Source organism: Geotrypetes seraphini, chromosome 3 (assembly GCF_902459505.1).
Source record: "Geotrypetes seraphini chromosome 3, aGeoSer1.1, whole genome shotgun sequence".
Classification (NCBI taxonomy): Eukaryota; Metazoa; Chordata; class Amphibia; order Gymnophiona; family Dermophiidae; genus Geotrypetes; species Geotrypetes seraphini.
Window position 1 is genome coordinate 219,858,578 of NC_047086.1, and position 25,039 is coordinate 219,883,616.

General features: G+C 46.6%; 1 protein-coding gene across 1 annotated transcript in view; it reads left to right on the forward strand.

The window, feature by feature from the left end:
• The window catches only part of LOC117357250 (histone-lysine N-methyltransferase 2D-like), a 468,534-nt gene that overhangs the window by 44,843 nt on the left and 398,652 nt on the right, over positions 1–25,039 (forward strand). Inside the window, 3 exon segments of the mRNA XM_033937621.1 lie at positions 3,196–3,310; positions 13,209–13,390; positions 20,800–20,957. Of these exon segments, the coding sequence (XP_033793512.1) occupies positions 3,196–3,310; positions 13,209–13,390; positions 20,800–20,957 (455 nt within the window).

Sequence of the window (25,039 nt, forward strand, 5' to 3'; positions counted from 1 at the left end):
TCATCTTCTCATTCATTTCCTTCCATCCACTGTCTGCCTTCTCTGTCTCTTCCTTATGCTCTGTTACTGTGCCTCTCCCTTCCATCTCTCCCTCCACCCCCACCCCAATTGGTCTGCACCCATCTTCTTCCCTCCGCTCCCCCCATAGTCTGGAATCTCTCTCTTCTCCATTTCCCTTCAGCGTCTGTTCCTCTCTAGCCCACCTTCCTCAGTTCCCTTCAGCGTCTGTTCCTCTGCACCCCACCTTCTCTAGTTCCCTTCAGCGTCTGTTCCTCCATACTCCACCTTCCCCAGTTCCCTTCAGCGTATGTTCCTCTCTTCCCCACCTTCGCCAGTTCCCTTCAGTGTCTGTTCCTCCGCATCCCACCTTCCCCAGTTCCCTTCAGCGTCTGTTCCTCTCTACCCCACCTTCCCCAGTTCCCTTCAGCGTCTGTTTCTTCTCTACCCCACCTTCGCCAGTTCCCTTCAGTGTCTGTTCCTCTCTAGCCCACTTCCCCTAGTTCCCTTCAGCGTCTATTCCTCTCTACCCCACCTTTCCCAGTTCCCTTCAGCGTCTGTTCCTCTCTACCCCACCTTCGCCAGTTCCCTTCAGCATCTGTTCCTCCGCACCCCACCCTACCTTCTCCAGTTCCCTTCAGCATTTGTTCCTCTCCACCCCACCTTTCCTCCCTCCCTGCCCCTTACCTTTGCAGCAGGCAATTTCTAAATTTGTTTCCTACTAGCAGCAATTTCCGGTTGCATCAGAGATGACCTTTACTGCAACCACACGCAATTTTAACGCTCTGGCTGCTTGTAGGAAGCAAATTTTAAAGAAATTGCGTGCTGCGAAGGTAAGGAGCAGGGAGGGAGATGATCAGGTGGTGGTGGCGATCGGGTGGCAGTGATCGGGAGGGAGATGCTTGTGCGGCAGTGGCGATCGGGGGCGCTGGCTATCAATATGGAGGGAGGGAGCGCGATCGGTGACCATGCGCGTTCCCTCCCTTAACTGCAGAGACAAGGCCATGCACCACTTCACTGGGCGGTGAATGGCCTTGTTCCTGTAGCCGAGGTGAATACTGTTTTCCCCCACCGTTTCGGTGGGTTACACGCGGTCACCTGTGTCATTTTCTTCCCCCTTCCACTTGTACCCCCATCCATACCATCCCAAATCCACAATCCCCTCTAACCTACCAAGCTCCCCTTTAGATAAAAAGACTTGAGAAAACCCCCTACCCCTACCCCGAAGGCACACATGAAACCTCCAACAAAACAGCAAGCATTTATGACATAAAGAACTGTACATGAGAAGTTATGTGGAAGTACAGTGAAAAACAGAAGCACTATACAGTTCAACCAACTACAAGCATTCCACATGGAGTTGGGGGAGCACTGGTTGAACTCCCATGTGGGCACCCACCTCAGCCCCCGATGCACAGCTATGAAGCATTCCACTCCCTTCACAGAAGGCGCTGCTCCAGCGACTCCCCCAGAGTGTGGAAAATTAGAGAGAAAATATTAGCAGAGAAACATAAGGGAGTGTACTGTCTACGATGCTCACACCAAATGTCCACTCAGGGAAGCCCTTGTACAAAAATCCAAAGGTCCCTCCAGAGAGTCACAGGTCGTGGTGCCCCACTCCATCAAAATCTTGACCTTGGCAGGGTATGAATCTATGAAGCTTTCCACTCCCCTCACAGAAAGTGCTGCTCCAACGTGTCCCCCCCAAATGTGAAAAATTAGAAAAAAATAAAAGTAGTAGTGAATAATTAGTGAGAAAATATTAGCAGTGAAACATAAGGGAACGTCTAACAGTGATGCTTACACCAGATGTCCAACTCAGGGGTTCTCCAGATAGTTGTAGGTTGTGGTGCCCCGCTCCATTGAAATCGTGACTGAGCAATATGGTGCCAGGGCCCTACTCTTCGCCACTACTTCGGCAGAGTAATCATTGAACTTTAGTAGTGATGTGCCTTTGTAGTCCAGTTTTCCTTTCTTCTAATACAAAGCCATAATACGTTCCTTGTCCGCAAAGTTGAGAATACGAGCCACACAGGTGTAGGTCTTGGAGCATCGTCCTTTCTTGGGCCTACCCAGTGGATCCCCTCAGTCTGCATGCATGTGCCTGTTGGTGTGAGGCCCACCGCTTCGGGGTTCCAAGTTTCCATAATTTATTTCAATTCAGAGTCTTTCACAGTCTCCGGGAGCCCGACCAGTCGAATGTTATTTCAGTGACTCCAGTTTTCTTGGTCCTCGAGTTGCGAATGCAGCACCTGACAGCACATTTTTAGCTTGTGAATTTGGGCTTCCATTGCTGTCGAGTGGTCTTTGGTCTGCGAGATCCACTGCTCTGTTTGAGCAAGGCGCTGACCTTGACGCTCCAACCCATCTTTTATATCCTTCACCATTGCTTGCAATTTCGACCGCCAAGAGGGTTTCTAGTCAGTTCTTTGACTAACTCATCTTGTAGTGTGAAGGATGGGGTCAGTGATAGTACAAACACCATCTTGGAAAAGTCATCTCTGTGCTTCTCCCTGAGTGGCCTCCAGGTTTTGGTTGGCATACCGCAGAGACCCACGCCTAGGACTTCCCTGCTTTACCACAAAACAGCCCCCAGGTGTCTATTGTCGGGGTAAGCCAAAAAGGTGAGAGTTTGACAAGGGGAGTCAGGAGCCAAGGTGAAGAGCAACCGCTTAGTTCTGTATCGTCATGTGACCCTCATGTGCGTAATTTATTGTTCATATGTTTGCTTGTTAAATGTTTATTGATAATTATTCTATTTCCTGAGTTTCAGAACAGAATGTGTATGTTGCCGGGGAAGCTTCCCGTGTCCCTCCTTCTCTTTTCTTCTGTTTAAGTGGAGTTGATTGCTTTGGTGCCAACTGAAGAGGGAGCTGTTCTCCAATGCAGAAGGGGAGGAGTTCAAGATCTTAGTGATACCCTTCTGCAGATCCGTGGTTAGTGGGAATCAACAGCTAAAGTACGGACGCCTGTGTATTTAACAAAAATAAGATTATCAAGTAAAAAACCTAATCTTTTATTGGTGTCTGGATAGCTACATTTTGGATGATCTGTGTGAAAAGTATTGAGCAGATCCAGGGACAGTAGGAAGTTATACCAAGATGTATTACTTTTTTAGCCTTTCTGTGTGCAGAAACTATTTGCTTGCTGTTGCAGATGTTTTAATGATTCCTGTGTCCTCATTATTCTCTCTTGTAGGCGGCCTGGGGAAGATTCCATGATGCTGGTGTGTGATGCCTGTGATAAGGGTTATCACACCTTTTGCTTGAAGCCTGCTATTGAGAGTTTGCCCACAGACTCCTGGAAATGTAAGGTATGTGAGAGTTGGTTATAGGTAGGGGAACTAACTGAGGTTAGCACTTAAAAATTTTGCTTATCTTCCTGTGTAGCCCATGGTTGTAAGTGGGGAAACAAGGCTTCTGATGACAATCTTGAATACCGCAGCCACACCTTAGGTAATGCCACCTGATGGCTTCTGGGATGGAAGTTTGTTGTCTCAAAGCTAGAGCCATTTGAGAGACTTTACTGGGCATGTGTAGTATTTCCAGCTCAAATATTCTGTATCCAGCTTCTTCAATTTCTTATTCAGTGCAATATGTCTAGTGGTTCTGAACTGTAGGGTTTTGCATCTGAACCTGCAAATTGGTTGCATAAAACTGTCAATCATCTTTTCAACTTCACCTTCTTCCCAAGAAAATGCTCCTTCCTCCTCAGTGGTGGCTTCCTTTGTGGCATGTTCTTGCCACACCCATCTGTCTCGAGCTTCAGACTTAGAGGATGAAGAAGATCTCCCAATGCTCCTATCCGGGGTGAATTATACAATAGATGCTCTGTGTGATATGATCAGAGTTAGGAGCAAGGTGTTGACCTATGTGATCTCTGCTCGGCAGATGCTATGGATCAGACAGTTGGCAGGAGATTCTTCCTCTAAAGCCACATTTTTAGGGACAGATGCTATTTGGCAAGGGTTTGGATGACCTGATGGGAAGTGTTGTGGACCGTCATCCCAAGGCCTTTGATGGACAGCAGAACCCAGATGGTTTTAGGATTCTGGAACGGGGCGGCTTTTGAAGATTCTGTCCTTATGCGGCAGGCCAAGCAATGCAGAGGTCCTGTCAGAAATCACATCAGAGTTCCAGTGGAGCCAGGAGACAGCAAACCTTGGGCTCTTGCTCCTTTCAAGCCTCTAAGAAATCAATGATGCCACTACAGGGGCCGAGCTTCCCCCACTGCTCCAGATAGGGGGCAGGCTGTTGGCCTTTTGTTAAGTCTAGGCTCTGATTTGGCACAGACTGTTGGGTCCTAGAAGTGGTTCACGATGGTTACAAAACCAAATTTTCGGCTCCCTTTCCAGAATTGGGCTCGGGCAGATATTCCATATACTTCTTCATGTGAAAGAAATCCTTAGAGGACTGAAGCCAATTCTGGACCTCAAGACTGTCAATGCAGCCCTGAAAGTGCTGCATTACCGCATGGAGACGGTTGGTCATAGCTGCAATAGCACTGGGGGAATTTTTCGCCCCTCTCGATTTGACAGAGGCCTAGCGCCACATTCTGATTTTTCCGGCCCACAGGAAGTACTTGTGATTTCATATGCTGGAGCAGTACTTCAGTTCTTGGTGCTCCCCTTCGGCCTAGGTGGCACCTCACACCTTTACCAAGGTGATGGTTGTGGTGGCGGCAGTACACTTCTGCAAGACTAGGGTCCAAGTGCACCCATATTTGGGCAACTGGCTCATCAGAGCTCTGTCCAAGGAGGAAGGCTAATTGCAGTGGTGCAACGCCTCCAGGACTTGGGATGGATTGTCAACTTTAAGAGGAGTCAGCTGGAAATGACCCAGTAATTGGAGTACCTGGAAGTTTTGTTTGACATGGCCTTGGATCAGGTTTTTCTTCCAGAGCCACACAGACTGAAGCTCCAGAAGCAGATTTCGGACCTGCTTTAGAGGCCAACTCCAACAGTGTGGGCACTATCTGTAGGTCCTAGGATCGATAGTGGCAGCCATAGAGGGATTCCTTGAGAAAGAGCGCACAGGGGACCCCTCCAGATTTCCCTTCTTTCTCCCTGGTCTCTTCAGACGTACTCACGTCAGCAAATCAGGGGTATGCTTCTTTGCATTTCTTTCTGGGAGATACTATCAACTGCTGCCAGCCTTTATGGTTGCAGAGGTCATTGCAATGGGCACCCATTTCAGGGTCATTAGACACTAGCTCAACGGAAGTCCATAAATCGCCTGGAACTCGGAGACATTCGACTAGCGCTTCAGGCACTAGAGAAGTCTCTGACAGTGCGGACTGGTGGCCTATGTCAACAGGGAAGGAGGCAACAGAAGTGCCTGTTGTGCCTAGAAGCACAACTCCTCTTTTGGTGAGTAGAAACTCATTTGCAGGCTTTCTTGTCTGCATATGTAGCCAGAGTGGAAAATATACCAAATTGGATCAGCAGAGCCGAGGTGATCCAAGATGGCCGCGGTCGTGGTCTGCTGAACGCCGTCGGCAAGCCTTACTTCTTAAAAACTTACTTCTACGGCGTTGGTGCTGCAGAGAACAGGAGTGTATAAACCCCTTCCCCCTCATAGTGCAAACGGGAAGGCAAAAGGTAAGCAATAGGGTGGTGCGCATTTGTCCTGTGCGCCAGTGTTAGGGTGGAATTGTCTGCACGCCAATGTCCATGCATTTGAGGGGTCACCCTGTCTCAGACTGCAGAATGCTCTGGATCTTGTTTGGGGGTCTGGAGCTGACGTCGGAGAGAAGGCTTCTGGGTCATGCTATGTGCAGCAGCTTCTCACGTCCCTGCAACAAGTGCCGCTGAAGGTAGGAAGGAGCAGCCCAGCTGAACGGCCCTGAAGGAAGCGAGTGCTGACCTGGAGTGAGGAAGTAGGGAGAGAGAGGACATGATCTGGGAGGAGGGGGGGGGAGGCGTGGTAGGAGCGTGTTGAGAAATGAGAGGGGTACGATTTTGGGACAAAGGCTGGAAGGCAGTGAGGGGGTCACGAACTTGGGACATAGGGAGGGAATAGAAAGGGAGAATTGTTGGGCATGATTGTGTGAGTGAGAAGGATAGAGATGGGTGCACATGGGTAAAGGAAGAAAGGAAAATTGGGCAGAGAGAGAGAGGAGTGAGGTAGAGATGTATGGGGAATAGAAGGATGAGAAGGAAAAATGTTGGATATGGTGGTGCAGAGGGAATAAGAGGGACAGATTGAAGGGGATGCAAGGGGAAAGAATGTTGGATATAGTGATGGAGGGAGAGATGTAGCATGTTGCTGGGGAGGGGTGATAGAAGGAGAAATGGGCATGGGGCTGGTGGGCAGTTGTAAAAAATGCACATGATCTGGGGAATGAGAGAGGGAGAAATGTTGCCATTAGGGGTGGAGGACAGAGGAAGAAAAGTTGGACTCATGGAGGGTTGGAGAGAGATGTTGGTTGGGGAAGGGAACGAGGCCCAGAGGAGAGAAAGCATGCAGGAGACTGAAAGAAAGAAATATTGGATGCACAGTCAGAAGGAAGTGCAACTAGAGACTCATTAAATCACCAGACAGCAAAGGTAGGAAAAATGATTTTATTTTCAATTTAGTGACCGAAATGTGCAGTTTTGAGAATTTATATCTGCTGTCTATATTTTGCACTATATTTGTCTATTTTTCTATATAGTTGTTACTGCATATTTTAAAGTCATCTGCCTAGACCGCTTTGAAAAAAACCCAAGCCAAATATAAATGATCATTAACATTTTCTCTGCATACAGTGTGCTTTCTGTGTTATTAATTTTATGGTTACCATTATGTATTAAGATTATATTGTGTGTGCTGTATATGAAAAATGGATGGAAGAAATTGCATTACAATTAGTACTATTATGCTGGTGAGGTCTGGGGCAGAGCTTGGGTGGGGTACTCGGTTGATATTTGTTAGGGGGTACTTGCTTGAAGAAGTTGAGAAATACTACACTAGTGGGTCGAGCACAGGCTGCGTGGTTCTGTGGAGGTGCGCCCGGGATTGAGGCCAGACTGTGTTCCTCCAGGTGTGCTGTGAGATGTGCTCGAGGGTGGTGGAGGCGACCAACCGTGGACATCAGGCCGGTGAGGCAGTCAGAGTATCTCCATGTGAGCTGTTTCAGCTTTGTCTGTGAGTACAAGCTAACAGCTTGAATCAGAGATTTTGCGGTGGTCTTTAAAAAGGGAGTTTTATGTGGTTTCCCTGCATGCCCTATACCCCCCAACCCCCCCCAAAAAAACCCCCAAACAAACTAAAATTGCAGTTTTTGAGGGTTCTCTGTGGTTTTACTGGGCTATTTTTGGTCAAACTAGACCTTGGTAGCCATATTGGATTTTTCCAGATTTAATCTTAAAGTTATTTATTATACTTGCCAGCTTCATTTTTGAAAGAAACCCACATAGATTACCTCCCCAGGGCAGGATGTCATGAATTCAAGCCTCATTTTCTGTGGATAGCTATGTTCCACATGCGTTGCGGCCTGCAAGAGTTGCGAAGGCTTGTCTGGATTGGGTGCCTTTGACCTCCAAGGAGGGTCTTCTAGTGCTTTCTGTCCTGACTCCCGCAAAAATGGCATTGGGGGTCCTGGGGAGTATAAGGCAATGTTTCTGTAAAACACAAGCGCGTCGCAGGAAATAAATCCCGTAAATCCTCCAAACAGTTCAAACCTACGTGCGCAGGGGTTGGCTCCCACTGCAGAAGGATAGGTTTTCCCTGGATTTTAATATGCTTTATCAGGCATACTTGGTTAGAAAGTCTCTGCCTGTTTCCTTTCCACCAGACTCCGTGCCGGTAAAGGGGACCCCCTGCTCTGGTGAATCTGTGTCTTTTCTCCTGCCTCCCCTCGGGGATGTCGGCACGTAAGCCTGTAGTGCCCACAGTTGCGCCTGATATGCTTTTCATGATTCTGCTTTTGCAGGGGAGCACTTCAGCGATGCAGATGTGGCAGGTTTCCAGGATCTGGAGAGGTGTGGAGCCCCTGATTTGGAGGAGAATCCCACTGTGTACAGATTTTTCAAGCACGCGCATCTTGTGGATAAGATCTCTGAATTTCTCCAGGAATTAAAGCTACAGTCTGAGGAGCCTGTCAGTGCAGAATGTTCCCTCATGAGTGACTAGAGGCTACAATCCACCTCTTTTCCTGATCATCATGACCTTGTTTGGAATCTTATGGACATTTGGGAAACTCCTGAGGATCCCTTGAAATGTGTTCACACCTTGTTATCCCATGGCGGATGCCTTTAACAAGTGCTTTGCTTCCCTGAAGGTGGATTCCTTGGTGGCATAGGTCACCAAGTGCACTTCTCTCCCTAGTGATGGGGGATTTTGTCATCAAGCGTCTGTTTGATTCTGCGGCTGCTGGTGTTAAGGTGGTGGCAGCCTCTTCTTTCGTGGCAAGGGCATACCATTCCAAACTGCGCCATGTTCCTAATACTGTGGTGCTTTGTGACTTGTATTTTATAATCTCGGAAGTGGATTATATGGCTGATGCCTTGTATGACATTTTGAAAGTCTTTGCTAAGCTTTCTGCCTATTCTGTTTTGGCTCACTAGATGCTCTGGATCTGGCAGTGGTCTGGCGATTCTTCTTCTAAAGCGACCTTGAGACGGTTGCCCTTTAAGGGACAGCTGCTGTTCGGCCAGGTTCTGGATAACCTTGTGCTAGTGTGCAGGATCTCAAGCCTAAGTTGCTGCCTGTGAATGGATCCCGACCTTCCAGAGGTTTGGAGTGTTCTAATTTTCATCCCTTCAGGTGGTCCCGTCTGTACTTGGGCCCGTCTGCGAGCCAGCGATCATCTTCGTCTGCCAGATCGTGATTCGGTGGTTCTCGACGTCAACTGTCCACAAGGAGTCGTACGGTGTCTCCTGCAAAGAAGCAGTTCTGACACCAGGCCAGTGTGCCGTTCCTCCCCCCGCCCCCCTGTGCATAGGGGGTAGTTGTTGGCTTTTCTGGTGGAATGGCAGGCCATTACCTCTGATTGCTGGATCTTGGAGATTTTCAGGGATGGCTACAATCGAGTTTCTCTGTCCTCTGATTGAGTATTTTCTGGATTTCCTAGCGGGCCGCCTAACATTACGATCAACAAACGAGAACAAGTTTTAATATACGGTTTATCTTTCTCTTAACTCGTAACTCTCCCTCAATCCTACTGAACTCTCATCTCCCTAGTACTACCACAAAGCCATTTCTAGTAAACAACAACCAGTCACCACTGTGGCCTATACTCCCATATCCACAGTGCTACCAAGCTCCAAGATGGCTGAGTCTTCCCTAACTTGAAGAACGCCTATCCCCCAACCATGTCTTTCCCCTCAATACCTGCCCTAACCTACCCTTTCACAGAGTTATTTTGGTCCTAGGTTTGATACATGGGCTTCAGGTCCCACTCATTTAAGGTGAGGCTACAAGCTGTTGAAGGAAGTGGGTGCATTTAATGCATTCAAACTTGCAGGAAACCTTTCTTTCTTCTAAGTGTGTGTTTGGGGTGGCGCAGCTTCAGCAACATAAGTGAATGCAGTCTATTTCTCCAGTGCAATGAAGAAACATTACCGATCCGGTGGCATAAGACGCGTATATTTTTCCCCATCAAGACCACTTTATGTACAAATTATCAGGGACTCCTCCCATGTATCCCTCTAAGTTCATCTTTTGGAACAATGTTACCATGGGGTCTCCTCAAATTCTCTGACCCAATACTTTCACCAGATAGTTAAAAAAAAAAAATGGTTACCCAAAATTAGCAATCCCAGGGAGCATGAAAGAAGTCAGTTTGTTGATAGGTTGAGGCATACTGAGGACTGGATGATCCCTTCCTGAACTGCTTGTGTTTGAGAGCAGTAAGCCCTATGTATTATTCTAAACTAGTCTTATAGCCCGTTACATTAACGGGTGCTAGAATATATGTGTGTGTGTCTGTCTTTATTTCTTTCTCTCTCTCTCCTTAGCCGCTTTCTTTCTTTCTGTCTTTCTTTTTCCTTGGCTGTCCATCACCACCCCTTGCCTGCTCCCCCTGTCCATTCTCCCTTCCTTTTACCTCCCCTGTGTCCACCACCACCCCTTCACTGCTCTCCTTATGCAGCAGCAGCAGCCCTTCTCCCTTTGTTTTACCTCCCCCCTGTCCAGCAGCACCTCTTTCCTTCTCCCCCCTGTCCAATATTAGGTCTCCGTTCCTTTTTCTTCACCCCCCCTGTCCATCAGCACCTCTTTCCTTCTCCCCCTGTCCAGCAGTAGGCGTCCCTTCCTTTTTCTCCCCCTCTCCTCCTTATCCCTACGATACACTTACCTTGCTCTGCCCCTGATCAGAGGTTCCCGACAGCCGCCCAGTTGCACCCATTGGAAAAGTTCCCTCTGCCGTATCCCGCACCCCTCCTGACGCGACTACCGCTGTCTTTCTTTCTTTCTGTCTCTGTCCCTGGCCCCCTTTGTCTTTCTGTCTTTCTGTGCATCTCCCTGCCCCTGCGTCTTTCTTCTTTTCTTTCTGTCTCCCTTCCTCCCTCTGTCTGTCTGTCCAAAGCAGCATTCCCTCCCCCTCCATTTCCCTCCCCCACACCAGTTCACTGCAGCAGCATTAGCGTTTCCTCTACCCCCCTTTCCCTTCCCGTGGTACAGACTACAAACCTGGCAATTCCAGCGTGTGCAGCAGTCTTCACACGCTGCTTCGGGTCCTTCTACTGGCCTGATTTACTCTGTCATGTCACTGATGACATCATCAGAGACGCGGCAGAGCAAATCAGGGCAGTAGAAGGGCCCGAAGCAGCGTGTGAAGACTGCTGCACATGCTGCTTGAATTGCCAAGGTAGTTGGATCCGCGGGAAGGGAAGGGGTGGGCGGCAAAGGACTCGGGTCCCGAGCTGGGGCGGAAAGTTGCTGGGCTCCTCGGTGGGGGCGCTGAGCGGCCGCGATCCCTCTCCTCCGAGACACCCCCTCGCCTGCCCGCTCACCCGCTGGAGGAACGGAGATCGGCGGCTGGCTGCGGTCTCGGCTTGTGGAGGCATCGGCGGCTGGTGACGTAAGCGCGCATGCGCACTCCTACCTAAGGTGCCCTACATCTCACGGAAAACGGACGCACGCAGATGGGAGTGCGCATGCGCGGCCTAGCATTTTATTATATTAGATTGACTTTCATATAGGTGTGTGCCATGTATGGCTCTAAATATGAGGTCTGACAAGTTCATGAACTTGCCACCATGCGCTTATATTGGCAGCACAGTACAAACAGCTCGATAAGGTGGATCATTGGTTTGACCCAGTATGGTTATTCTTATGTTCTTATGATTTACTTAAGAAGGGTCTTGATGGTTAAGAACATTGAACTCCCAAACCTAATTCAAGCTTTCAGTGACTCAGAAGATGATTAAAGTCCTTCTGGAGGGGATATAATTTGGTAAAGTGCTTTGTGTTAAGAGGAAACCACACCCTGATCCAATTGCTCAGAGCCACCAAGTTTTTCCAAATGATTGTCTGTGTGTGCCCCAAGAGCCTGGAGGTCCATAGGCCTGTTTTACCCTCCCCCCTTTTACTAAATCACAATAGTGGTTATTAGCGCAGGGAGCTGCACTGAATGCTCCGCACTGCTCCCGATGCTTATAGAGTTTCTGTTTTTCTTGTGGCCATTACCTCAGCGAGAAGGGTCTCGGAGCTACAGACCCTTTCAGAGAGCCTTTCCTTAAATTCACTGAAGCTGGAGTTTCTTTACGCACTGTCCCATCTTTTTTGCTGAATGTTGTTTCAGTGTTCCATGTCTATCAGGAAGTCAGATTGCTGGTGTTCCAGTCCACAGGTTCCAAGAAGAAGGACTGGATTTTGAAGAAGTTGGATGTTAGAAGAGTGCTTGTTCAGTATCTTGAGATCACCAATGAGTTCCAGCTCTTCGTGCTGATAAATCCAGCTAAGCATGGTGCACCAACTTCCAAGGCCATGATTTCCAAATGAGTCTGTAGGGCCATTTCTTCAGCATATATTGTTTGTGGTGACTAGAAGTGTGGCTTCTTTGTGGGCAGAAGCTTGGGTGGTATCCACCGAAGAGATTTGTAGGGCAGCGACTTGGTCCACTTATTTTCCAAGTTTTATAGAGTAGATGTAGCAGCAAAGGAGGACTCCACTTTTGGGTACTCGGTGTTAAGGGCTGGTGCAATGTCTCACCCTAGATTTTTAGGACTGCTTTTGTACACCCCATCTGTCCAGAATGACACATCTATTGCACTAGAAAAAGAGATTAGGTTCTTCCCTTGCTAATATCTTTTCAAGTAGATAGGTGTGTCATTCTGGAGCCCAGCCCTGCCATTTGTGTCCTGGGCCTGCCTAATATCTCAATTGGAAAGTTTGAGTCCAATCTGATATTTGGTTGCCAGTCAGACCTTAAGGGTATACAAAATAGACCTTTCTGTAGTGTTTTGGGGTATTATTTATTCTGGGGTATTATTTATTTTCATATTTTAATTGTTAATGGCAGCGTTTATTATGTCCATTATGTTTCAGAGCTGGACAGAATTGTTTGGGGAGTTTCCCTGTATCCCTCCTTCACAGGTGTTTCTAGAAGAGGCTATTGCCTGCTTTAGAACAAACTGAAGGGAGCAGCAGAGCCTTCTAATGAAGTAGGAGGGCTTCAAAAGCTGGAATGGATTCCTTCTGCATGGCTTGTGAGCACTGGGATATTACCCATCCGTCAGAATGACACACTTATCTACTAGAAAGATATTTGCAAGGTAAGAACCTAATCTCTATATTCTGCCCTGAGATGTTGGTTATCAGTAAACTGGAGTTACCATCCAGCTAGTCCTTGTACATTGGTCTATTTGGGAATATATTTGAGGTGTGGGAGGGAGTAAGCATGGTGATAAAATGGATAAATAAAAAATGATTGTTTCTTAAACAGATGTATATAATTGTTGTTTTACTGATTTGTTCTGCTGTATTGGTTGGTCAATTTTAGTTAGTAAAGAGTTCCATAATAGAGGAGGCAAGGAAACATGAAAAAAAATTCAGCAGATTACTTCTCGTCCTTCAGTTATCATTAAGCTGAACACAGACATTTACTTATGACCAGGGTGGAAAGTCAGATTGTTTTCCTGTGCATAAGCATTTGTTGGGAAAAACTTTTCCAAGGTGGGATCCAGAGAACAATTGAGTGGAGATTATGGAGGGTAGGGTTCCAGGGGTTTTCTGGAGAGGTAAAGTATAACAATCCATTAACTGTCCTAATCTCTCTCATTTTAGAATTGCCGGGTATGCAGAGGTTGTGGCTACCGGCCAGCACAGCTGCCGCCAACATGCCAGTGGTACCAGAATTACACGATGTGTGAGACATGCCATCAGCAGCACAATGGAACTGTGAATTGTGGCCCATGTACTAAATCAGAGCTGGCAGGGAGTGTACCATTCAGCCAGACCTACCAAAAGTAAGCATAGGAGTTGAGGTTTCTCCGTATTTGAGGAGAGGTGTGGGGGGGAGTATAACCTCTCTTCTTCATCTAAAGTTGTTTTGTTATTGCTGAGGAGAGAGGGAGGATATTTCCTTATCAGAGGAAAGGCTTTCACTTTAACAGTAATTTCCTCTTGCTTGGACTTCTAGCTCATTTGGAACCAGGATTAGGATCTGATGCCACGAGCCTTCATTCACATTGATTGCATATGTTCAGATTCTTTATCATCCCTCCAGACCGGCACAGAACAGATGGGTTTACGTTCCTCTGTCAGCAGGTGGAGACTGAGATACATTGACTTTTGGCTGTAGTACAAGTGGGCTGTGCAGTTCATCTACAATCAGTCTGTTCTCAGTCTCCAGCAGGTGGAGGTGGTAAGCCTGTGCAGTCTTTCCCTTGTTTAGTTTACGGCCTGTTGGATTTGATTAGTGGCCTTCTTGCCCCTGTTTGTGGCTGCTGAATAGAGTTTGGGGGTGCCTCACTCGAATGGTCGAGTCCCTCCCCCCATTTTTCCCCACCTCCCCCAAATTTTTTGTTTTAGAGGGTCCTCAGCTCTAAACCTTGCCACAGTTCAGGCAAGGCATATAGCTTTAAGAGTTGTATTTAACCCACCCTTCCAAATATCCTGAGACAGTGCTGGTCTGAAAGAAAGCTTTATATTAACTTTAAGTGACTTTAATTGTTAACGGTGGCTTTTACTTTCCCTTTTAGTGGTTCGCAATAAGCACTTTAAAGAAGCAGAAAATGCTCATTCTGTTCCCAACGAGCGGTGGATGCGGCCGGCGTATGCATGAAGTATTCCGGCCGCTGTGAAGGGGAATCCTTGTCGGCTTTGGGTGCTGGCGAGCAGTGTTCCTCTTCGCATGTTCACTGCTTGTCGGCTGTAGGCAGTGGGGAAGCCCGGGCTTCTCCTGCCGCCCACACAAGGTTTTCCCCATCCACCGACGGTCAGGGAAATAAGGTTTACCTTACCACCGATAGTGCTGGGGATTCCCTTACCACTACAGCAGCTGCTGCCTGCTTTAGTGGCTGGGTCTATTTAGGCCTCTTTGCTGCTACAGGTCTCGGGGTGATTTTTTTTTTTTGGCAGGCTTTTTATTGGTTTAGACGGGAAGCGCCGCTATTTTGCCTGTGGTCTCAGGTGCCCTCCCTCCTGATGTAGAGAGACAGGAACAGGTCCTAAATGTTTCTTCTGCTAATGCAGTGAGTTCTTTTTTGCCGGCAGGGGGTTTTGCCGCCAATTTTGTTTTAGCCATGTACAAGGCTTACTTGCAGGCGACTGGGGGGTCCTGCTTCTTCCCTGGGGGGTCTCTGGTTTTTTTGGGGGGGTTGCCTTTGCCTTCAATGTCTGTCCCCTTTCAGCCCCCCCCCCTCGGCGTCTGCTCCTGTCCAGTCCCTCCCATCTTCGTCCAAGCGGCCACGGATTTCTTTGAACAAGGATTTTTTATTTGTGGACATGGTTTCTCCTGATGAGGACGTGGACCTTTTGGTTGATCCACAAGATCATCTCGAGTGGGGGGTGTGGGGCAGTGTTTGTGTGTGTGATGATGTTGAGGACAATTGTTTTTCTAAGATGCTGGTAGGCGAGGATGCTTTGCTTGTGCACATTTTTCACTGGAGAAGAGCTGCAGGAGCTTATTCTTCAGGTTTCTATGGTTTTGCACTTTAAGGAGGAAGCTGTGGACCTCCTGCTTCGGGGGATCCAGTCAGCCTCCCATTCTTTTCCTATACATCAGGATATTCGGGATATGGTGCACACAGTGGAAGACTCCGGACGCACCTTTCCGCTTGGCAAAGTCCTTGACCAGGCTCTACCCCATCTTTGGGGATAGGGATACCTTTAAGTCTCCTGTGGTTGATGCGGTGGTCTATCGCACATAGACATATGGTTCCAGTTGAAGGCGGTTCGTCCTTGAGAGACTCCCAGGATAGCAAGATGGAGTCTCTTCTTAAACAGAGTTTTGACGTGGCTGCCTTAGCTGTCCAGTCTGGCCCGGGCTGGTTTCTGATGGTGTGAGCGGGTCCTTGACTGGTCCTTGACTTGGTGGATTAAGAGGTGGCTAAAATTGAGCTTGGCGCTTCTTATCTGTCATGTATGTATGATCTGTTGCGAGCATCTTCCAAATCCATGGCAACTCGCCGTACCCTGTGGCTTCGGGGTTGGTTGGTGGATGTATCTTTTCCTTTTCAGGGCTCCTTCCTTTTTGGGGAGGAGTTGGATAAGCTTGTTCAGGCTTTGAGTGACTAATGTACCACAGCTTCCAGAGAACCATCCTCGCCAGATGTCATGGGGTGGCGTCGCCCATGGGCATTTGTGTAATTTTCATTGGTACCGCCCTGCCTGAGGTGCGGCCTCTTTTCCTTCCATAGGACGTTTCTTTCAGCACATGCAGTCCTTTCGGGGAGCCCATTGGGGGGAGGGGGTTTGTGACTCCACCGGAGGTTGCTCTTCCATTCGTCTGGCCAATGACTCGTTGCAGGTTCTTCCCCCGGTTCTGTTGGGAGCTAGGTTGTGGGAGTTTTACTGGGGGGTGGACCAAGATCATAGTATATCAGTGGGTCCTAGAGGTGATTTGGGACAGCTGTGCTCTTGAATTTTTCCAGCCCTTGCCAGATCATTTCCTCTTTTCTTGTCAGGCAACTTGTAAGAAGCAGGCATTTCATCAGATGTTGTAAAGGTTGCTGGACTTCAAAGTGGTAGTCCCAGTGCTGCCTCAGGAGGTTTGCACTGGCAGGTTATCCAGTTACTTCGTGGTGCTTAAGAAAGAGGGGTCTTTTCGGTCCATCTGGGATCTGAAAGGTGTCAAAAAGGCGCTTCGGGTTCCGTCGTTTTGCATGGAAAGCCTGAAATCTGTGATTCTTTCCATTCAGCCTAGGGAATTTCTGACTTGTCTTGATCTGACTAGAGGCCTATCTGCATTTTCCGATTCAGGCCTCCAATCAGAGATTCCTTCGCTTTGCTATTTTGGGAAAGCACTATCAGTTTTGTGCACTTCCGTTTGGTCTGGCCACGGTGCCGTGGACTTTCACCAAGATTATAGTAGCAGTGGTGGTGGCGGCCCAGTGCAAGGAGGGCATTCTGGTTCATTCCTATCTGAATGACTGGTTGATTTGAGTCTTTTCAAGAGAGCTCCCAGGTCACGACTTGGGTTGTGGAGTTCCTGCAGTCACTGGGCTGGGTGATCAACCTGTCGAAAAGCCGGTTGATTCTGTCTCAGCGCTTGGAGTATCTCGGAGTTCTCTTTGACACCAGCCTGGAGAGAGCCTTCCTTCCCAAGGCCCAGGTGTTCAAATTGCAGTCACAGATTCCCTTCCTGATGAATTGTTATTGTCTGTGGGTGCGGGATTTTCTGCAGGTCTTGGGGGTCGATGGTGGCCTCCCTAGAAGTGGTCAGGTGGGATTGGGCTCACAAGTGTCCCTTCAGTATGTTTTCCTTCGGTGGTGGTCTCCGCAGTTCCAAGATCTGGACTCTTCAGTCCCTCTAAGGGGGCTAGTTCATTGCAGCCTGCACTGGTGACTACAGTCTTCCAATCTGTTTCAGGGTGTGAGTCTAGATTATCTCCATTGGACCGTGCTTCTTATGGACGCCAGTCTCCTCAGTTGGGGAGCTCAATATCTCTATTGCTTAGCTCAGGGCAGGTTTGTCTCCAGTGGAAGTGTCCTGGTCGATCATTATTCTGGAGACCAGGGCCTTTCGTTTGGCGTTGGTGGCTTTCCAGATGTTGCTGGAGGGCAATTCTGTCAGGTTCTCTTGGACAATGTCATGGTGGTGGCTTACGTCAATCGTCAGGGGGGATAACCAAGAGTCATCTCTTCTCATGTAATGGGCAGAGACTCATCTTCTGGACATCTCTGCTTTCCACATAACGGGAATGGACAATGTTCAGGTAGACTTCCTCAGTCATCATGTGCTAGATCCCGGAAAGTGGTGTCTTGGGCTAGAAGTCTTCAAGGATTGTTCAGATCTAGGGCCAGCCGGTCATGAACCTCATGGTCACAAATGTCAGTGTCAAAGCACCGAGGTTCTTCAGTCAGCGCAGGGATTACCAGGGCCAAAGGCTTGGTTGCTCTGGTGCAGGCTTGGCCGACAGACGGCCTGCTGTATTTCTTTTCTCTGAGGCCAATGGTGGGCTGAGTTGTTCTTTGAATTTCTCAGCATGCAGGCCACTTGATCCTGGTGGCTCCAGACTGGCCCAGGCACCCCTGGTATGCAGATTTGGTTAGTTTTCTGTTGACAGATCCTCTTCCACCGCTCCTCTCTCCTGACCTTCTGACTTGTCCCATTCTCATGTTTGATCAGGGTCCCTTTTGTCTTACTTGCATGGCTCTTGAAAGGGAACGCCTAAGTAAGAAAGATTATTTGGATAAGATGATTTCCACCCTCTTGGTTTCCAGAGACTTTCCAAACCTCTCAGGTGTATGTGCGCATCTGGTGGTCTTTTAGAGAGTGGTGTTCCATTCGTGGCATGGTTCCCCTTCAACGCGTCTTTGCCTCACATCATGTAGTTTTTGCAGGATGGCCTGGAGTGGAGCCTTGCCTGGTCCTCCCTTAGGGTGCAGATTGCGGCTTATGTCATCTTTTTGCGGCCTGTGCATAGTTGGCGGTTGGCCTCTTCTCTGGAAGCGATTCGCTTCTGAGATTGGTGAAATTGCTTTGGTCACCTCGTCATGCTTTGGGTGCCAGCTTGGGATCTCAAATCTGGTTCTTTCCGTGCTCATTCATCTCTTTTCGAGCCTCTTGGCTCTTGCATGTTGAAAGACCTTTACTCTTTAAAGTGGTGTTCCTGGTGGCCATTACTTCTTTGAGATGCTTTTCCAACTGTAGGTCTTCATTCCTGGGAGTTTTCTAGTGGTGTGGGTCATGCTGTGGTCAATTCCCCCTTTCTGCCGAAGGTGGTTTTGTCTTTTCATGTCAAGTAGTCCGTTTTCCTTCGGGTGCATGTACTATGAGTCTTTTTTAAATGTACTTTTTCTGCGTATCTTTTCTGTGTTTGTTTTTTATTATACTTTTGTGCCTTCCATTAACTCGGTTTCATTGTTTTTCTTTTTCTTTTTTTTTTTTTATTGAGTTTTATTTTTGGGCCCTCTTAAGGCCTATCTCCAGCCCGGATTGTCAAGCTTTTTTTTTGGTTTATAATCTGCTTGACCTTCCCAAACCTTTTAGTCTTTTGACTTTTCACACAATGATTTTTCCTTTGATGTCCAAGTCTTTTAGTGGATTTAAGTGGTACTCTGTTACGTCCCTTCCTGGATTCCATACACAGGTGTTCAATCCAACCTGCAATCCGGGAATGCAGAAATCCAACACTTTCTGAGCAAAGTTTCTGTGTACTAGCAGCCAGCCCGGCTCATTCTACATAGATTGGGCAGATTTCTATGGGATGTGCAAAGATTCGAACATATATTCTGATGTACCATGGTAATCTGTTTTTAGGAATGATATTGATGTTCACATCCTGAAGCAGCTGGAATAGTAAAATGCTGGCCATCACGATGTGCTTGCAAAATCTTTCCTCAAAGCTGTCTACATTCAAGGGGAGCAGAAATCTTGGCAACCTCAGCAGAATTCTCCATCCTATCTTTGTCAATGGGGCACTCCTCAAGTGGACTTGTTTTGCATCTCCTCACAACCACCAGTTGCCCTAGTTCTGCTCCAGACTTTACTGTCCTCACCGTCTGGAAGCCTATGCGTTTCATCCCATTCCTCTCATTTTAAGACTCTCTTCAAAACTCAAGCAGGAGTCAGCCACCATGATTCTCATTGCTCCTCAGTGGCCTCGGTACAGCATTGGTTCTCCTTTCAGCACAAGGGAACCAATACCTCTACCAATCTTCTTTTATCTGCTACACAGAATCAAGGATCTCTTCTTCATTCCAATCTGCAATCGTTTACACCTGACAGCTTGGTTTCTCTCGGGCCTGACTGCATCTGAACTTCTCTCTCTCAGCAGGTCCGGAAAACGCCTCCAGGAAACCAGCAACTCAACAGTGTTATAGCAAAACAGTGTACTCTTGTTTTCTTCCATGTGATCTTCTTACTCATCATGATCCAACTTCCTTGTTAGTCCGAGTCTAGGACGTCTCCACTCAGCGATACTGGTAGTACCTCCTTGCCAGTCAGGTTTTCAGGATATCCCTCAATAAATATGCCATGAAAGAATTTGATCTAACGAGAGTGCATTGTATGCAAATCAACTTTTCTGAATATTCTTTGTGGATATCCTGAAACTCGATTGGGCAAGCGTTGGTACTCTGGGACTGAGTTGATGAAACCACAGCTCTAAAGGATCTGTTTAAAAATTGAACTCAAACTTTTGTTCAGCTGTTTCCCAGCAAATGGCTATCATCGCAGGTTACCTTTCTATAGAGGATTAAAAGGGATATCAAAATTTCCTTTAGTCTGAGTCTTCCAAATATAGGACTGATTTAGCCTGTTTGTCCATAGAGAAATAAATTTATTTATCTGTAATCGTCTTTCTCTTTGGACAGCAAGATGTTGGTCATACACACACAACTCCATCTCTCCTGGGAGTTAAGAATTTTTTGTTTATTTTTTAATTTTAAGCTGTATTATATAACTGAGGGAGCAACAGATAACCTAAAAGCCTAAGACTTTCCTAGCTTCAGCTAGTGTAAGTTCAATATAAATGCCATTGGATAACATCACTCACATGTGTGAATTTGATTTAGGAGGGAGTTCATTAATATGTGCTACTGTTAAGACAAGTTATTTTACCACAAGTTGTACTGTTTTAGCACAAGGCTTCATTGTATACATTAGGACCCTGTGCTAAAATATCCCGTCTTAACAGTAGCACACATTGATGAATTTCCCCCTTATTCTGCTGTCTATGAAGAGCACCAGTTACTGGTAAGTGGTTTTGCTTTTCATCCCAACAGCTAAGTCCATTGTAGTGACTTTGTTTGCCTAGAACCCAATCACAAGGACTCTTTTTGTAGCCTTGAATTCAGGCCTTAGATGTAAGCATTGTCCAGCTTTCCCAGCCAACCTAGGAAGCAGAAGATTGGAATGACAAAGTGCACCTATACCCTCTGCATTGCAATACACAGCACTGCCAGTGAGTTACTGGCAGAGATGGTTTTAGTGCCAGTAGTGCTCTGTGCTCACAGCAAGAGCAGTGCATTGCTTAGTATAGATCTCTTCTCCTCTGGAATACTTTGGGGAATGGTGATCAGCAGCTGCACAAGTCATATACACACCTTAAGTTGGATCTGGCACTGGGCTGGCCCAAGGATCTCCTTTCTCCATCCTTAATGAGACTGATGAAGGCTACCAATAAATCCTTATTTCTTCTCTCTCTTCTTCATGATCTTGCTAGGCATATGTGTTTAAAAAAAACTGTAAACTGTTGCATGCTTTCAGGGCCTCACTTACACAAAGTGGTGATGTGACGGATGCACCTTGCCTGGCACCCTTGTTAACTGACCCTGTATGCACAACATGTAAGGACAAGCAGGAAGAGCAGATGGAAGGATTGCCCAAAGAAATGAAGAGTTCTAAATGTGAAGCTAAACCACTAGGTGAGTACAAACAAGAAACTTTGATTTAGGAACAAAATTGTTTAGGAAACAGGTGCATCATGCTCACCAGCCAGGCAAGCTCTCTTTACTCGCACACATGCACACTCCTGCTCTCTCTTTTTCCACAATGCTTGCTGTTGCACATGCGAACAATACAGACTTCCTCTTCCTTACACAGACTGCTGCACACATGGATGCATATGCTGCTGAAGAGCAGTGCAACCAGCCCTTACTCTGGTATATAGGACTGGCTCTAGACCTTTGTCTCCCAACCACTTTGTCTTTCAGACTTCCTCAGATGTGCTATTGAAAAATCACTCTTATTTTTAGGTCTAAGCTAGCATCCAGACCCTGCCTCAGTATTTCATATCAATAAGAGACACCAGTAATAGCTTCTAAACATGCAGGAACTTTTTTATGAGCACATGTGTAGTTACACACAGTCTGAACCCCATGGTGTGGGAATTAATGGGCAGCATGCAGAGTGGGTTGTGCTTTGAACTGCCCCCACATTGCACTGAATCTTTCCTTTTAGTTTTCCCAGTCTCTTCAATTATAGATTTATCTAAAAACATATTACTCAAAACAAATAGGAGAAGGACCCCAAGACACAAAAAAGCTATTCCAGCTACTAAAAGTTCTCACAGACACCACAGCCTACATAGCCATCAGCAACTCCACCCCTCCTTCAGCCACCCTCTTAGCCACATACTTCAAAAACAAGATCACAAACATCAGAGCCATGTTCAACGGAACCCCCTCACACATAAAGACTTCTTTTCCCCCCACAGAAAAAGAACCAGTCGCAGCAGATAGAAGTTGGTCCCATTTCTCACCCATGCAATGGTCAGACTTCAACAATCTATATAATAAATACAGCCATGCAGCCTGTGACCTCAACCACTGCCCCCCATACCTACTGAAAACCTCAAGTACATTATTTCGTTCCCTGCTTCTACAATGGATACAATCTTTACTATCAGAGGGTCATTTCCCACAAGAACTCAGTGAAATCATCATAACTCCGATATTAAAAGACCCCAAAGGAACAACGGACCAACCATCCAACTACAGACCCATAGCGTCAATCCCACTGTACGTCAAGCTGATGGAAGGCCTCATAGCCAAAACCATAACCTCATACCTAGACAAACACAACTTACTCCACCCCACACAGTCTGGCTTCAGAGCCAACCACAGCACGGAGACCCTACTAGGAACACTAATGGACACTGCCAGACAATACCTCAGTACAGGCAAGAAAATCCTGCTCATATAACTAGACCTTTCTGCAGCCTTCGACCTGGTTGATCACAATATTCTCATACAAACTCTAGACTCCATTGGAATCTCAGACAAAGTACTTTCATGGTTCAAAGGCTTCCTACAATCCAGAACCTACAGAGTTAAAACAAAGCAAGAAAAATCAGAACCCTGGTTCGACCCCTGAGGAGTTCCCCAGGGATCACCCCTATCACCCACACGATTCAATATATACATAGCCTCCCTCAGCTTCTACCTAGACAAACATGGCATAACCTCATACAGCTATGCAGATGACATCACCATTCTTCTCCCCTTCGATCACCCAAAACCCACCATGACAAGTACAGTACACAAAACACTCAAAACAGTAGCAACATGGATGACAGAGCACAAATTAAAACTTAACCCTGACAAAACAAACTTCATCCTCCTAGAAAACAATAAAACTCCTACCTTAACAAATCTAGTAATAAACTCGATCTCATACCCTATTCAACCCACACTAAAACTTCTGGGAGTGCTAATTGACAGAGGCTGTACCATGCAACCACAAATCAACAAAGTAATAAAAGCATCATTTGTGACCATGAGAAGTCTAAGACAAATCTAAGAAAATTCTTCGACAAGCAACAATTCCTACTTTTGGTACAATCCCTTATCCTTGGACTAATAGACTACTGCAACATACTATACTGCAACATACTATACCTTCCATGTACAGCGACCATGATAAAACAATTACAAACTATACAAAATACAGCCCTAAGACTCATCTACTCATTGAAAAAATATGACCACATCACAGAAGCATACCATGACTCTCACTGGCTTGCAATACAAGCAAGAGTACACTTCAAATTCTACTGCCTATATTCAAAGCTATTAACGGAGAAAGCCCAACCTACTGGAATAACCAACTAACTCAATCCTCCTCATCCAGGCACAGGAGAACCCACTCACTTTCACACACCCACCGTCCAAAAATGTCAAACGAAAAAAACTATATGACAACCTAATAGCCACCAAAGCAGCTAAACTGGACAGACAAATCACCATTCTGTTGTCATCGACCACAGACTACAAAACCTTCAAGAAAGATACTAAAATTTCCCTACTCTTCAAAAAATATATAAAACCTATCTAATATGACCAGTTCCTACCTAAACCCCACCTACCCACTCTACACCCTTAATATACTCTAATATGCTTCTAACTACCCAACTAATGCTAAAATGCCTCCATTCACCCAACACTTACCACCTTAAGATCTTGACAACTCTTTGGCAAGTCTTATGTAACTCTTATGACATCTCTTAATGCTATTCCTGTAAACTTTTATGTAAACTTTTATGTAATCTATGAAAACTTATGTAATCCGCCTTGAACCGCAAGGTATTGGCGGAATAGAAATCACTAATGTAATGTAATGTTATAATTTACATAATCTTATTAAAATAGCATTATTTAAACATTAAAATATAAATTAACCTATAAATTGATATAATTTAAAACATGACAAAAACACACTGATTTTCATAATTCCTATAAAAATTAAATTGAATATTAGCCTAAGAAAGGGGAACATTCTAACTCCCTGAAGAAGTCCAAACAAGTCTAAATCAGGGACTCCCAAACTGTGAGTCCCTACCCTTGATAATTACTAGGTTAAAACTACAAATTGAGGCATCCTTGTTATCCTCCCATTCCTTCCTTCACCAATCAAGTAAAAAATGACCATTTAAAAAGGGAATTGAAAGGGCAGGGAGCACACTGAAAGAGATGGAAGAGATTTTGGGATCAGGACAAGTGAAGGAGAGAATGAGAGACAAACCTGGGGAAGGGTGTGTTGAAGAGTCTGTGGGGAAGAAGTGAGTGATGGTGAGGCTGGAAATGAGAGAGATGGGGTGACACAGGCAGGGAGTAATTGAACCTTGAGGTTTGGGAATCTGGATAAACCGTATAGGTGAGGTGGTGAACCTGAAAAAGGTGGAGGGGGGGGATAATGAGTGGACTTAGGGAGGTGGGGTAGTGGGCAGAAAATGGATAATTCTGTATCACCTGTTAGACCAGTATAGTCCTTACGAATGGGTTATATACCTCACTGCTACCAGCAGGTGGAGACTGAAAACAAACTTGTATTTCAGGATAGAGTACCCCCCTAGCAATCCAGTCTTCTGCAGCAGGTGGTAAGACTAATTTGACTCCCCTCTGCAGCAGGTGGTAAGACTAATTTGACTCCCCTCTTAGCACTGTTGGAATTTGTTTTTGGACTCCTGGGTTCCTCTTTTATGCCAGATGGAGCTTGAACGGGTCCTGTTTGGTGATCCGTCTGACCTCGGGGGTGTTAAACCCGGTGGATCTCAGTGGTCCCTTCCCCCACTTCCTCCACCTCCCCCAAATTTTGTAGAGGTGCCTCAGCCGGCAGCCTGGCCCTCTGGTTGATCAGGCTTCCAGCTTTGAGAGACATGGAGTCTGTTCTCACTAAGTTAAAAAAAAAAAATCCTGAGGCTCATTTTCCTTTAAAACTGCCTTTTTTAAAATTGTATTTCTCATCTAACCAGCACTTTTTTGCAGCTAGGGCGGTTTTCAGCACAATGAGCAGTTTTAAAGGGGAAAAAATGCTCATTGTGCTCCAGAGGCAAGGTACTCACGGCCGGCCTGTGCAAGTGTTGTGCAGGCCAGAGCGGTGGGGGAGCCTCGTTGGCAGTGGATGCCGTGTCGGAGCCCCCGCATACGGTGGACCCTTGCTTAAGGGGATTCGCTCTGCTTCCCTCTCTTTTCCTATGCATCAGGATATTCGGTACATTATGCTCACA